Source organism: Panthera leo, chromosome A2 (genome assembly GCF_018350215.1).
Source record: "Panthera leo isolate Ple1 chromosome A2, P.leo_Ple1_pat1.1, whole genome shotgun sequence".
Lineage (NCBI taxonomy): Eukaryota > Metazoa > Chordata > Mammalia > Carnivora > Felidae > Panthera > Panthera leo.
In genome coordinates this window covers 124336834-124351445 of record NC_056680.1, presented here as the reverse complement: position 1 = coordinate 124351445, position 14612 = coordinate 124336834, and the positions used below count along the sequence as shown (strand labels likewise).

The window sequence follows — 14612 nt, the reverse complement described above, 5'->3', positions numbered from 1 at the left end:
AGGCTTGTGACCCTTGCCACAATTTGGGATGATTTTGAAGGGCCATCCTAGCTTCAGAGCTCCCTGTTGGATTGGCCAAAGCCTCTGTGGCAACCACATTGCGGCTCGATTTCTCTTTGCCCAATTGCACCTTCCTCACTCTCTTACAGGTTTTGTTCTTGAGAGCACCCCCCTCCCCCAACACACTGCCTGTATGCAGATTTTCATCTCAGAGTCTGCTTCCTGGGCCACGTGACCTACCACGCGGTTTCCTTCCAGGAACCCTATAGTCTGACGGAGAAGTTGGATAAATGAACAGGCAAATAGACTGTGTGGTAAGTAGTATGACAGAAGACAGTCTCGGTTACTGGCTGTAGAGCCCAGGGGAAGGGGGAGGAAAGTTCCTACAGGAACGGATTTCTAAGTGAGATATGAAGGATGACTCAGCTGTCCTAGTGAAGTGTTAGGGGCAGGGTAGGCAGAAGTGGGGCAGTTCAAGAGAAGACCACACATGCAAGTCCAGGGGAATTGAGGGCACAGAGTATTGGGGCGACGTCAGAGACGAGGCTGGAGAAGAAAGAGCAGGGGGAGGGAACAGTATGTCACAGATCATGACGGCACATGACGGCAGCGTAGTAGATCATGTGGAGGAATTCGGGAGGGATGAATGATTTTTTTTTTTTTTTTTTTAAGGAGAAACATTATCAAATTCTCATTTTGGAAACAGTTATCTGGAAGACAGATGGGCAAAAAAGAAGATGCAAAGTGACCGGTTAGGGGGTGCTGCTGAAGGCCATGGGAAAAATAATGGTGAGTCATGGCCATAAGGATGGAAAGAAAGGAGTTTATTTGGGAGACATTTATGAGACAGAATCAGTAGGTGTCTGTGACTGACAGGATGAAGAAAGTAAGAGAGAAGGAATAAGAATGACTCCCTGGAAAGGGGGATAGAGGGAGTCCTGGTGGATTTACTGAGATTAGGACACTAGAAGAGAAGCAGGTTTGGATTTGGGGGGTTAAGGTGCCAAAAAGACATGTCAGTGTGTCATCAAATGCTCAGTTGTGGATACGGGTCTGAGACTCAGAGAGGAGATCAAGGCTGGAGACAGAAATACCCATCAAAGAGACAGCAGTGAGAATGCCCAGGGAATGTATACAGAGTCAAAATGGGAGAAGCTCCGTTTTGAACCCGCGGGGACATCAACATTTAGTGAACAAGAGGAGCTTTCAAGGGAGATTGGAAAAGAACAGCCAAAGGGACACAACAACCAAGTGTGTGGGTCAGAGAAGTCAAAGGAAGGGTGTGGTCAGATGACAAGATGTGAACCTAGCAACAGGGAGGTTATTAGCAATCTCTGGGTGAGCAGTTCTGCAGAGGGTTGGAGGCAATGCCAGACTTCCGTGAGCTTGAGTGGGAAATGAAGAAGCAGAAATAGTAGGTCTAAGGAACTCTACCAGAATGTGTCTGAATGAGGCACGGAGAGGGAAAGGGCCATTGCCTTGAGGAGTTGTTGGTTTGGAGGAAGGTTCTAATTAAAATAGGAGTCAATTGGGCAGGCTTAAGGCTATTTGAAGGCAGCCCAAACAGTGGAAAGGTGCCCAAGCGGCAGTTGGCAGAGGGAGGCACCAAGATGGTGTCATAAGATAGGAGAGGTTGGCTGTGTATGGAAAGCCCCATCCTCCTTAGGATGGAAGGAATGAGGATATTGGGTGAGTTTGTGGGTACATGGGAGAACAGGCAGACAACTCCTTCTGATAGTGGCCAGTTTCTCTGTAGTGTAGGAGGAAAGATCATTTTCTGGGAGTATGGGAATTGGTATGAGGGTAGCAGGTTTAAGAAACTAGTTGTCTTAGTTAACTCAGGCTGCTATGATAGAGCACCATAGCCTAGAAGGGGGGGTTGTGGGGCTGTAAACAACAGAAATTTCTACCTCACGGTTCAGAAGTGGGGAAGTCCAAGATCGAGGCATTGACAGATTTGGTGAGAATCTTTCCTGGTTCATAGATGCCCTTCTTTTTTTGCTGTGTCCTTATAAGAAGGAAGAGGTGGAGGAACTCTCTGAGTCTCTTTCATAAGGGCACTAATCCCATCCCGAGGGCCCTAATGATCTTCATGATCTAATCGCCCCCAAAGGCCCCGCCTTCAAACACCACCACCCTGGGGATTACATTTCAACACATGAATTTTGTAAAGACACAAATATTCAGTCCATAGCACCAGCAAACATTTGCTACCCCTGCTCTGGAGAATGGGATCGGGGAACATGGAATGATTTCAGGCAGCACGTAGGGTTCAGCTGCTGATGGAAACTAAGGGTTCCCAGGGTTTACTTCCTTCCATGTTGTAGGATTTGTCCAGTGTTTCACAGCAGCACAGGTGCAGATCTGAAGTCGGACAGTGACGTTTTGCCAGGTTGGTGAGAGAGGAAGGCCATGCTGGGGAGAGGTGGGGATCTTGGCACAGAAATCTGCAATAATGGGCCCTGACTGTCAGGATGGAATAACCAAGAGACTTAGAGGCATTGGAAGTGGGGTTGTTTGCATTATAAAATGCAGAGGCAAAGCCAGTTGGGGTGGTGACAAGGATCAGGGTGAGTCCATGAGAGTGGGTGGATGACACAGAGTGTGAGTGCAGGTCACCGGAGACAGGGATGTCAGGGAGCTGAGAGGCTGGGTGTTAGATGGGTGTGGAGGTCCCTCGGAGCACTGGGGAAGACTGAGCAGGCTGGGGCCAGGGCTTGAGGAAGTGCCTGTGCGGGACACAATGATGAAGGGCAAAGATGACTTGGAATTCAGAGGAGCTCTCCAGGTGGCAGAAAGGAGCCCTGGGGAGAGACAGAGTGGCCTTGTGGGGGAATGAACCTATCACAGGAGAAGGGGGCCTCTGGAAAGAGCTGAGAGGTGGAGACTACTGAGAAGAATTGAGTGTGTCAGAGATGGATTGGTGGTCTCAGGGAGCATGAGGTAAGGTTGCGTAGAGGCAACAGTTTAGGGGTGAGAGGAAAAATTGTGCAAGGCATCCAGGTGCTTACCCTGGAGAATGGAGACAGGAGACTGACTGTACAATGTGTAGGTCAGTCAGTTCCTTACCTGATCCATGCCTGGGGGCCTGGGGGCAGGTGAGGGGCTCAGGCTTCTGGCTGGGAGTCAGCAGAGGCCAGTCAGATGCAAGCGAGTCCTGGCCCAAATCTGAGCCTGGGGGTGGAATTCATTGCCTCCAAGTATTTCTTTTCTTTTCTTTCTTTTTTTCGTTTATTTTGAGAGAGAGAGGGAGAGAGAGAGAGAGAGAGAGAGAGAGAGAGAGAGAGAGAGAGAACGAGTCAGGGAGGGCCAGAGGGAGAGGGAGAGAGAGAGAATCCCAAGCAGGCCCCGAGCTGTGCTGTCAGCGCAGAGCCTGTTGTGGGGCTCCATCTCACAAACCGTGAGATTGTGACCTGAGCGGACAAAATCAAGAGTTGGACGCTTAACCAACTGAGCCATCCAGGCGCCACTGGCTCCCAGTATTTCTCAGGTCACGTGGGTGTGAGGGTCACTCGGCATCCCTCAAGCAGGAGCCTGCTCAGGTCTAGATAGATTTGTGGGGCTTTGAGAGCCAGGAGCCATGTTGAGACACCCTGGGCACGTCATGCTTCAATCATTACTTCATTGATTCATTCTTTAATCTATTTATTTATTCCTGAAACTTACATCAGCTGTTTCTTCCCTTCCTCGTTCCAAAAAGGATTTAAGATGTTCATACTAGCACCCACTATATACCAGGCACATAGGGTTTCGGAAATACGCTGTTCCCCATCTGTAATGCCTTTTCCATGTTTCCTTCTGTTCAAAGTCCATTGTTCGAACAAGGCATAGACCAAGTTTCATCTCCTATCTGCAAACTCGTCCATCATGTCACCCATGGTCTTCTCTCCTTAGAGCTCCTTCAGTACTTACACTCTGGATCACATTACTTTCCTGGATAACCATACTTTGTTCTAGCCTACCTTGCCTCTCTGACCAAGCTGCAAGCCCTTTGGGGCTGAAGACTTAGTATCTGAATTTTTAATGTCTCTAATGTCTTTTGAGGCACTAGGGACATAGTGAGCCCTCAGTGCGAGAGACTGCAGTTTGGAGAAACACGGACCTCTGCACTGGAGTGGCTCCTGGTGATGCACTATAACTAGGACTAATAATGCACTCCAGGCCTTTCTCAGGAACACCCATTTGAGCATGAACAGTTTAAATTACAAGGTCAGCTACCAGAGAGACAGAAGATAAAACTTAAAAAGCAATAAAGTAGCAATTTACATTTGTTCTCACCAGAGACTAAAGGAATACATTATAACACAGTGACAAGTTAATGTTGGAGCTTTGCTGGAAGTTGAATGTTACACAGATCTACTTTGTGGCACCCATTTTAAATTTTTGGGAAGTGTTCTTGGATTTGCAGTTTCTTCTCTTGACAGGAGCTACTACTGAGAAATCTAGAACTTGCCAGAATCTAGAACTTGCCCCCAAGACACTTCTCCAATAAAGGGATCAAGTGACCTAGTCCAAGGAAATGAGAAATAGATGCCACAGTCAAGATTCTCCTTTTGCTTCATTCTGTGGGCAGGAGTGCGAGTGGGAGGAAATGCAGGAAATTTGGAAGTTTTAATGTTTTTATTTATTTATTTTTATTTTTGAGAGAGAGGGAGAGTGAGTACAAGTAGGGGTGGGGCAGAGAGAGAGAGAGAGAGGGAGAGAGAGAGAGAGAGAGGGAGACACAGAATCTGAAGCAGGCTCCAAGTCTGGAGCTGTCAGCACAGAGCCCAACTTGGGGCTTGAACCCACGATCCGTGAGATATGATCTCAGCCGAAGTTGGACACTCAGCCAACTGAGCCACCTAGACACCCAAAATTTGAAAGTGTTAAATGGGGTCTTTAAAATGCCAGTGTAGAGAAACAAGGAAATTGGTTCCTAACATAGTCTTCTCTTGACCAAATTTTGCTTTTCATCACCCATTTAACAATGTTTCCTTGGTTGCTTAATGTAGCTAAGCTTTATTTTGGTGCATTTACTTGCCTTCCTTTATGATTTTATGCTCACTTCCCCTCTTTAACCTCCTCTCTCTGTGCCCAAAGTTAAAAAAAAATTTTTTTTAATTAAAAGTTTATATTTCAAACGTCCAAAGCGTAGCTTTTAGTGAGGGAAAGGATTGGGTTTGCACCCTGGGGACCAAACCCAATGAGTGGTTGTTCTGTTGGGTTTCTGTGTCTGTAATCTGTCTGCCTTAGCCCAGTATTTCTACAATGTCACATAAGGAGGTACCTTCCTGGTACATCTGTAACTCTTGAAAAGCACATTAAAGGTGGCTACTAACTATAATGCTTAATCCATATTCATTATAATCTTGAATTGATTCACTGGATCATCTGTGCACAACACAGTTTTTAAAATGCAGCTTTCAGTTTGTCTTTTTTTTTTTTTTTTTAAAGCATCCACCACTGTGTGGCAGGCACTGGCCTAAAGATACAGATATGAATAAAATGCATTCCCGGCTCTTGTGAATGTCACTGCGATAAATGCACAATGAAATCTGGCATGTAACCTTCCATGACTGTTCTAGTTTCTGTTCCACCACCCATCTCGTGTGAAATACGCTTCTCGGGGTGGGGGGAGGTTGGGATGGGGGGAAGAGGGTCAAGAGGAGATGCCTATTATTTTATCCAGGCTTAATGACCCACCCATGGGCATCATTTGTAAAGCATGTGTGTGAAGCAGGAAAACTCAGGGGAGGTCAACTTCTCAGATAGTTGAGAAGCTTGAATCCCACCCAGTGTAGGACTGGTCCAGAGAGCACACAGCTGTCCTTGTTTTTCTGTGCTCTTCTCCCCTGCATCTTCATACCCATTGGAGACTGTCGGCCTTAGGCTCTGGGAAGACAGAGGACCTGCCATCTTCCTTTCATACTGGCCACTGATTTGAACATTTATTGAGAAATTACTCTGATGGAAGTAAGTTATATACATTGTATTTAATTTTTATAAACCTGAAGGGTAGATATTTTTTATCACTCCCATTTTAGGGATGAGGAAACCAAAACTGAAGAAGGTCTAATAAATTGGCCAAGGTCACAGGGCTGGCACACGTCAGAGCAAAGGCTGGTACCTGGGCCTAAAGTCACCATGTTTTTTTTGCCCAATACTCCATACTGCCCCTTGCTGGGATTCTTCACTTGGTCTCCAAACAAAGAAGAGCTCTCATCAGCACTGGTGGAGTTTATAAAAACCTACCGGGTGTGTCTTAAATATAGGTGTCTCTCTTTCGATTAAAAAAACTTCCACAGCCAGGTTCTGGGTTAGGCTCTGTGGGACAATATGAAATTGAATAGAAAAGATTGTCCTCTAGAAAGTTGAGACTGTGGGAGAGGGCTGCAACAAGGTGACTTTCAAGTGCACTACAGAACACAAGGTTTTGAATTATCATTTGATTATGTCATTTCCTGCATTCATTTACTCATTCATTCATTCAACAAGTATTTTCTCTGGTGAAATGGTACCAGTTAAAGGGATATAGTTCCTGAATCCAGCCTCCCATGTATAGGAGGAGACAGACAAGCAATCCAGTAGATGAAATACTGAACCTCGTTTTCCATGTGTTTTTCCAATCATTTAAACAAAAATCGGTCAATGAATTATTTGTATTACCTTTAACAGACATTGAGTTAGGTCCCCCTTTCTTTCTTCTTTCTTTCTTTCTTTCTTTCTTTCTTTCTTTCTTTCTTTCTTTCTTTCTTTCTTTCTTTCTTTCTTTCTTTCTTTCGTTTATTTTTGAGAGAGTGCAAGGGAGAGGCAGAGAGAGGGGAGACAGAGGATCCAATGCAGGCTCTGCGCTGACAGCAGGGAGCCCAATGTGGGCCTTGAACTCACCAAACTCACCAACCATAAGATCATGACCTCAGCTGAAGTCAGATGCTCAATCAACTGAGCCACCCAGGCCCCCTGAGTTAGGTTTCTTTTAATCTAATCGGTAATGATTTAAAAATTAATCCAAGAGGGCAACACTGGATCCATCTGACACATTGTTTTAGAATTCAAGCATTCCCTGCTATCCTTTTGTTTTTTGAAAACTAGTGCCTAAAAATAGTTGTTCCCTGCGCCAATAAAAACAACAGCTGAAAATCCTAATTCACAAAATATAGAGTATGAGGGATTATCAATTAGCATGACGTTTTTTTCCCCTTACAAAAGAATTCATTGTCTCTTAAAAAGGCCTAACAGTGAATGTATGCATGTATTAACTTCCCTAATAAAGACATCGCTCAGTGGAGAAACTTCACGGTGAGGATCCATAGTCTATGAAGCCTCTGTAATTACAATACAGATAAATGATATGATTTACATGACTTACAAATGATATGATACGATTTACAAAATTGGGACTTAAGGACAACTTTTTGGAACAAGCCCACTGGACACCGAAAGGAAGGGGACCTGCCAGTTAACCATACAGCTGTAGAGCTTTGTGCACAGAATTCAGGAGAGCGGTGGGGTGGAGGAGGAGGGATAACTGGGTTTTGCTTCCTTTTAATTCCTTTACTCCCGCATTCCGCTGCTACGTGAAAGAAAATACGTTCTTGACTAAAGTTTTGTCTTTTATCAGCAAATAAAGTTTCTCTAAGTCACAAGGTTGCAGCACTTGAAACTAACAGAACATACTTGTTGATAATCTTTCCTTCTCGGGCCGTTCAATTTTGTCACCTTCCAGCCTGGGCTCCCCCCCTGGTTTTCAGTTTACGGTTGTAACGTCAGGCACACACTTGTGCCTCGACGCTTATCACTCCCCCTGAGACACTTTGCTGCCATTTTAAGTCGAGTTGCACCGTTGGTCGCATCAGCGGAGGGAGGTGCACTGGGCAGCATTCCCAGATGCGAAGCCACACACTGTGGAGTCAGTGTGAAACCGCAGCTTGACTTTTATCCCCTCGCTTTCCAGCGGCGGGGCCACCGCGCCTGCAGAGCGCGTGCACAGCGCCCCCCTTGGTCGTTCCCGAGCGCTCCTCCCCCGCCCAGCCCACCCCCGCGACCAGCCGCCTGGGCCACGCGGGCTTCTTTGGGCTCCACGCGCACCCTTAATCGGGTCCGAAACTTCGCCAGAGGCTCCCGCCCCAAAAAGGCCCTTCCTTCTTCCCAACCACTCCCAGAGGGAGGGACGGCTGCTCCCGGAAGGAGAGCACTACCCTCGCCCCAACAGAGCCCGACGCGAGCCACCAGCAGGGCGGGGGTCCCGGGGCCGCGGCGGGGTCGGCTCCCCTTCCGCGCCGGAAGTCCGCGCGTGCGCGCTGGCCGGCCGGGAGCGCGCGTCCGGCGCGGAGAGGCGGAGGGGCGGCGGGGGCGGGGCCGCGGCCGCTCACAGGGTGTCCCCGCCCCCGCCCCCCGGCGTTCCGCGGTCGCCGTGACAACCGGAGCGGCAGCAACGGCGGCAGGAGCGCGAGTCCGGCGCCGCCTCCCGGCCGCACCGCCAAAGCAAGCAGCCGCCGCCCGGCCTTGCTGCTCTCCCCGCCTCCCGGCCCGCGGGGAGGGAACGGCCCGCCCTCCGCCCGCCTGCCCGCCGGAGAGTGAGCGGCGCCCGTGCCGCCCCGCCAGCCCGCCGTTCCCCGGCCGCCGTTCGGGCGCGCGCAGCGAGCGGGAGCGACTATGCCAAGATGGTCCTGCAGGCGCGGAACAAGCACCGGGAGGCGGCCCCCAAGCCGCCCCAGCCGCCCCGCGCTTCTCAGTCGCCGCTGAGGGGGGCGCCGGACCCCGGAGCCGGGGAGCCCGGGCCCGAGCGTGCGCCTCGGTCCCCCGGGCGCAAGGGCGCCGCGGGCAGGAAGGGGCCCCGCGCCGAGCCCGCCGCGCCGCCCGCCGGAGGCGGGCTCGGGGGGCGCCTGGCGGCCGGGCTGCGTGGGGCGCTGGGCCTGCGGCGCGCGGGGCGCGGCCGGACCTGGACCACGCTCCTGCTAGGTGAGCAGCCCCAAAGCGCGGGCGCCGCCGGGACGCGGAACTTTGAGGCGCGGGCCCCTCTCCCCCTCCCCTGTATTCCCCTCCCACTTCCGCGCCGCGGAGCCCCGCCGCCCTCTCCCCGTCAGTTTGCAGCCTTCTCCGACTTTTCCTGGGACGTCCTCACCTCCTCCTCCCCTCCCCCTCCTCCTTGCTCAGCCTTCCTCGCTCCCTTCCAGTCCGCACTCTGTCTCTGTTTAAAAAAAAAAAAAAAAAAAAAAAAAAAAAAATGGCCCCGAGATCAACAGCTGCCCGGCCTGGCTGCGAACTGACAGGTCTGCGCTAACGAGACTTGGGCGCTGCTGATTGGCGCGGACCGGCCGCCTTCCCGTTATCTCGGCCCCTGCCCGGAGGATGGTTTGCTTTGGGTTGGAAGCGATGCCGTGCTGCTCAAAGTAGAAGCTCATTCCCTATCCTAGAAAGTTGCTAAACTTATAATTGAATTTTAGCCTGCTTTTTTTCTTCTTGGCCGCAGACACCGCCGGTGGCACTTTGTGATTCCCCGCAGCATGTCACTTTCCAGGTTGTGTTGTGTTTTGGGCACTGGAGCCTTAATCCTCTCTGCTGACCTGGGAACGTTTGGTGTGGAGGGCTCCCCTCCGTTCCCGCTACCATGCACCAAATGGGTGACATGCAGCGATGTGCTGAACAAATAAAGTTCAAACAGTCACAGGTTGTGGACAGACTTCAGGTTTTCTTTGTTTCCTGATTGACATTCTGATAAGGCAAATTATTAGCAGTTTGGATAATGGGCCTAATTTTTCCAAACCAGTGCTTGGAAAATGGAAAACGCTGTAACACCGCCTTTCCTATATAATACATTAATGGATTTTGGCTACTGCATTATTTAACTATTGGTGATTTATTCTTTGTTATCCTTTCAAATTCCCTTAGTGACCCAAAAGAATTTGGATTTCAATATAGGTGAAGGAATAGGACACAACAATCAGCTTCCCCTGAGATAACATCCACCACCAGAAGAAGCCACTCAATCATAAAAAACCAGAGTCATCACCGTGTGTGTGTGTGTGTGTGTGTGTGTGAGAGAGTGTGTGTGTGTTTGTGTGTGTGTTTTAATGGTCTCAGGTTGATATTGTTATTCGAGTACTTTTATATATTGTAGATTCAAGCCTCGAAAAAAATCAGTATTTTCAGTATATTCCTCCCCTTTTTAGTAGGGAGCTTGAAAAAAACCTTGCCAGTATGCAGGTTAGATAAGTTCACCTTGGGGAGGCAGCATGGTACAATGGATGAGAACAGGCTCCAAATCCTGTTCAGAGTGGTTAAGTTTGGTTTAAGTTTCAAGTTATTTCCTTTGTGAGCCCTTCCTGCTCTGTGACATGGGATTATCACCTGCCCTACTTACTCTGAGGAGTAGAACTAAAAGGGGTGGCTAATATGTGGGAAGGCACTTTGTGTCTAAAGCCTTTAACAAGTTTTAGTTGCTATTATAAAAGCACATGCATAATACTGACTTGAGATCTGGTGACAGAATGAAGTTGCATTTTTGTCAAATGGCTAGTATAAACATAAGCCACTTTGTAGTGAAATATGTAATGACACCACTTCTTTTTCAGAGGTTACAGTAACAACCATAGAATAATATCTTGCCATTTTCTTTTCTTGTTATTGCATTTACTTTGAATCTCCTTTTATTGGATACCTTATATTTGGATTTCATGAGCATTGTATTTAATGTTTCTACCTAAATACAGTTTTGTATTAACAGAGCAGTGTGGCACTTTACCTGACTTACCCCTTTTGGCATTGAAAAGAGGTACAGTGAAGGAGCTGTCCCTTATTTTTGGGTGTACTGGTCATCAGATGTATGGAGGTTGGATGATTTTCTGTCCCTGCTAACCGCTTAAAAGAGGCCACGGGACAGCCTGAGAGGTGGTTCTGGAAAATGGGATGTGGGTTGTTTGGTTCTTCCTCTGGCCCTGTTCCTTTGGATCCTGCAAGAAGGAGCAGAGTTTAGACATTTTTGAAAGCCTCCTCATTCCCTTCCTTCTTGCCCTTCACAGAATGAGTGAGAATTGAGCTGACACTGTACAGGTTTACAGTATGGGATTTTGCTATGACAAAAATGGTTCATTTATGTTTTGGGAAGAAATTTTACAACTTGAACCTCCCTGATAGAAGCATACATTTTTAAAAGTTAGAAACTGACTGGAGATTCTCAGTTCTGTTTCTTGCATCTCCTCCATATATGCTAAGCACTGATGGACTCACTATGTACCATGGGGGCCCTTTCCACTGTTGGGCAGTGTTAATCACCGTTGCAAACATCTATTCAACAAACATGTGTTTTTCTTTTTCTTTTTTTGGATATAATTTACTATTTATTTAGTGGTAACAGTCATAAAAAGAAATATTTTTCAAATGTGTGTTTTTAGAAGTATCAGTCCAGTAGCTCCCTATATCAGCCAGGGGCACCAGTGGTATAGTAAGAAGAACCATGATGGTATTTTCTTCATCTTTTTTGACCATAACCCACAGTAGGCAATACAATTTACATTAAACCTGCTCACACTTCTGAAAGTGCAGCCCAGGACATTTATGCACATTTCTGTCTGTTATTCTGTTTAGGTTTGTCAGTGTCCTGGCAGGAAACAGATTTAATAAATGGACTGTTTTCAAAAGTGAACAGTTTTGTGGAACCCACAGAGGGCATCGAAACACCCAGACTGTCAGCAGTGAGAAAGTGCTACCATGTCTGGGCCTGATGGGGGAAGGGGAGCTTCATCAGGAGCTGAACCCAAGGAGAGCTGTGATGTGGGAGCAGGATCTCCCCCCAAGAGGAGTGACCCCATACTCTCCTCCAACCTTCTACTTTCCCCACTCGTGCCTCTCACTGGCTTACCAACTGGAACCCCTCGGGCAAGGGACCCAACTGAATCATTCTTTAGGGCTGGGAACTAGGCAGAGAAGGGAGGAGAATGGATTTAGATAGGCAAATGAAGTCTGACCAGCAAATATGTGCATATGCTTTAAAACAAGTGTCATGTTAACAATCTTACTTCTGTAATGTACTGTATACTCTGATTTTCTATTCTGTCCCTTTTAAAACAATGCCATTTATAAACTGTTGAGTTTTATGGTCTAGTGTATAACACTAGAAAAACCTACAGTGAAAACATTGCCTTAGAAGAACTGTTTTCTGATTTTTTTACCTATTTCAAACTAGTTGGGTACCTGCGCAAAGCACTTAGCTTCTCCGAGCCTCAGTTTGTAAGCACATGTAAAAATGGGAAGCCTGGACTAGACTGGTGGCTCTCAATCTTAGCAATACTGGACTAGAGTCATCTGGAAGCTTCAAGAAATCCTAATAGCCAGGCCACACATCTGACCAATTAAATCAAAATCTGGGGATGGGGTGAGGTAGAGGGAAATGTCAGTAATTTTTAAGTCCGATGTCCTGCCTCTCCGTAGAAGCAGCTTGTCTAGCATCACGGGGCTGTTATTCCTACATGGCAGCGATCCCCTAGTACTAAGTGGTTCTCACCTCCCCTCTTTTAGGCGGGGACACAGACAGTCCAATTTGCCCACATTTCTCCTAGTCTATTGTTTTCTCAAAACTGGGGCTGTGAGTTGCCATTCATCAACTGATATGGCTGTTATTTTAATTAGAGTTGAGAGAAGAGTGATGTGTTTCTTGTACCCATGTCTATTATCAGAAGAGGGAAGAAAAAAGCATAGTTGGAGAGGGCTGTGTGTTTCAAGGAGAGATGGAAGGGGTGCTATCCTTTGTGGAAGTGAATATACATGTTAAACATGCAAATACAGCATGCCTGTGGTGAAAGACTGCAAGGTAAGATGCCATTTACAAAACATAATAAATTTGTAACCTGAATATGGAAGAGAAAGATACTGAAAACTACTTTTTTCCCCCCTTTCATCTGTTCTGCTTGGTTCGTTAACATACCTGCCTGGTTCCTAGGGTCAGTGGCAACCGCACCTTTGCTGAAAGCTGGTTCTGTGTTGGCAAGGCCTCTCAACCACAACGTGATGACATGTTGGGTTGGATAATTCTTTGCTGGGGGGTGGGGAGGGGCTGCTGTCCTGTGCATGGTGGGATGTTCAGCAGCATCCCTGGCCTCTATCTATTCGACGTCAGTAGCACGTCCCCCGTCGTGACAACCAAAATGTCTCCATATATTGGCAAATGTCCTTTGGGAAGCAAAAATGCTTTTGTTCTCCACAATTTATGGGAGTGTGAAAGCCCATATAATAGGAAAGAAATATGGCTTTTTAGGGGCAGAAGATTGAGGCTAGGTGTTAGCCATAGGACTGGGTAGGAGGCAGTGTGGTGTGTTTGAAATAGCACAGGCATCTCAATACTGACCTGCATTTGAGTCTTGTTTCTACACTTAAAAGTTATAGATCCCTAAATATCTCTGACTCTTGCTTGCTTCATCTTTAAAATGGGGATTATATGAGGTGCCTGGGTGGCTTTGTCAGTTAAGCATCCAACTTCGGCTCAGGTCATGATCTCACAGTTCATGGGTTCCAGCCCTGTGTTGGGCTCCACACTGTCAGTGGGATTCTCTCTCTCTCTGCCCCTCCCCAACTCATGCTTTTTCAAAATGAATAAACTTAAAAATAAAAAATAAATAAAATGAGGATAAATGCCCCACACGGTTATGGTAAAGAATAAATAATATCTGTAACAGCAGCTCTATTCACATTTACCAATTACTGAATGCCTACTACAGCTGATGCTAGCTTTGGGGGATAAGAGGGAGGACAAGACAAGCTGGATGTAGCCCCTGTCTCCAAGGAACTCCATTCTAAAAGGGCCGGGAACAAATAAGAATAATAGTACATTGTAGTAAGTCCAGTGGAGGAAAGAAAAAGGGCTAAGATAGAAAAAACAGGAGAGACCCACTTTAGGGTCAGAAAAATTTTTGGGGAGTTGGCCTTAGAGGCAAGACCTGCGGGTGAGAAGATGCATACTGTCCGGAGAAGAAGGGGCATTGTAGATATGGCACACGACATGTGCTGAGGTAGGCCAGAGCTTAGCCTGTTCAACATGAGAAGGCCACAAACCAGAGCTCCTTAAGGAGTTGGGGTTTTATTCCTAGCATGACGGGAAGCCACTGAGGAGTATTAAACAGGAGAGTAACGTGACTTAAATTTTATTTTGGGAAATCTACACTTGGGAAAATGGGCTGTGGAGCACAAGGGCAGAGCTGGGAGAAGCCAGTGGGGAGGCTCTGGCAGGACTCTGGCAAGAGAGTTGTTGGTCATGATGAAGGGGATAGATTTGAGATCTGCTTTGGAGAGAGAAATGGGAGGGTTTGCTGATGAATTGGGCTTGGATTGAGGAAAAGGGAAGGGCTAGGAATAATTTCTCAGTTTTGGCTGCTGTAACTGGGGATATAGGGTGCATTCACTGAGATCGTGAAGACTAGGGGCATGGTGAGGGGCTGGGTTTGAGGGAAAAGATTGGAATTCTATCCTGGATGTGTTTCCATTGCAGTATTTGTAAGATGTCCAAGTAGAAATGTCAAGCAGGCAGTGGGACATAAGAGAAGATGTCAGAATGGAAACAAAATAATAGGACATCACCTGCAAATGGGTGTTAATTCCCAAATTAATGGGAATTAATAATAACACCTATTACTGAAATG

General features: G+C 47.2%; 1 protein-coding gene across 4 annotated transcripts in view; it reads left to right on the top strand.

The window, feature by feature from the left end:
• Positions 1-8416: 8416 nt before the first annotated feature.
• The window catches only part of DPY19L1 (dpy-19 like C-mannosyltransferase 1), a 96559-nt gene continuing 90363 nt past the window's right edge, over positions 8417-14612 (top strand). For 3 of the 4 annotated variants that reach the window (XM_042921917.1, XM_042921893.1, XM_042921909.1), the window contains exon 1: positions 8417-8943. In XM_042921917.1, the coding sequence (XP_042777851.1) occupies positions 8646-8943 (298 nt within the window). In that variant the 5' untranslated portion in view covers positions 8417-8645. The remainder of the gene's footprint in view (positions 8944-14612) is intronic. The other variant, XM_042921902.1, reaches the window with a different exon arrangement.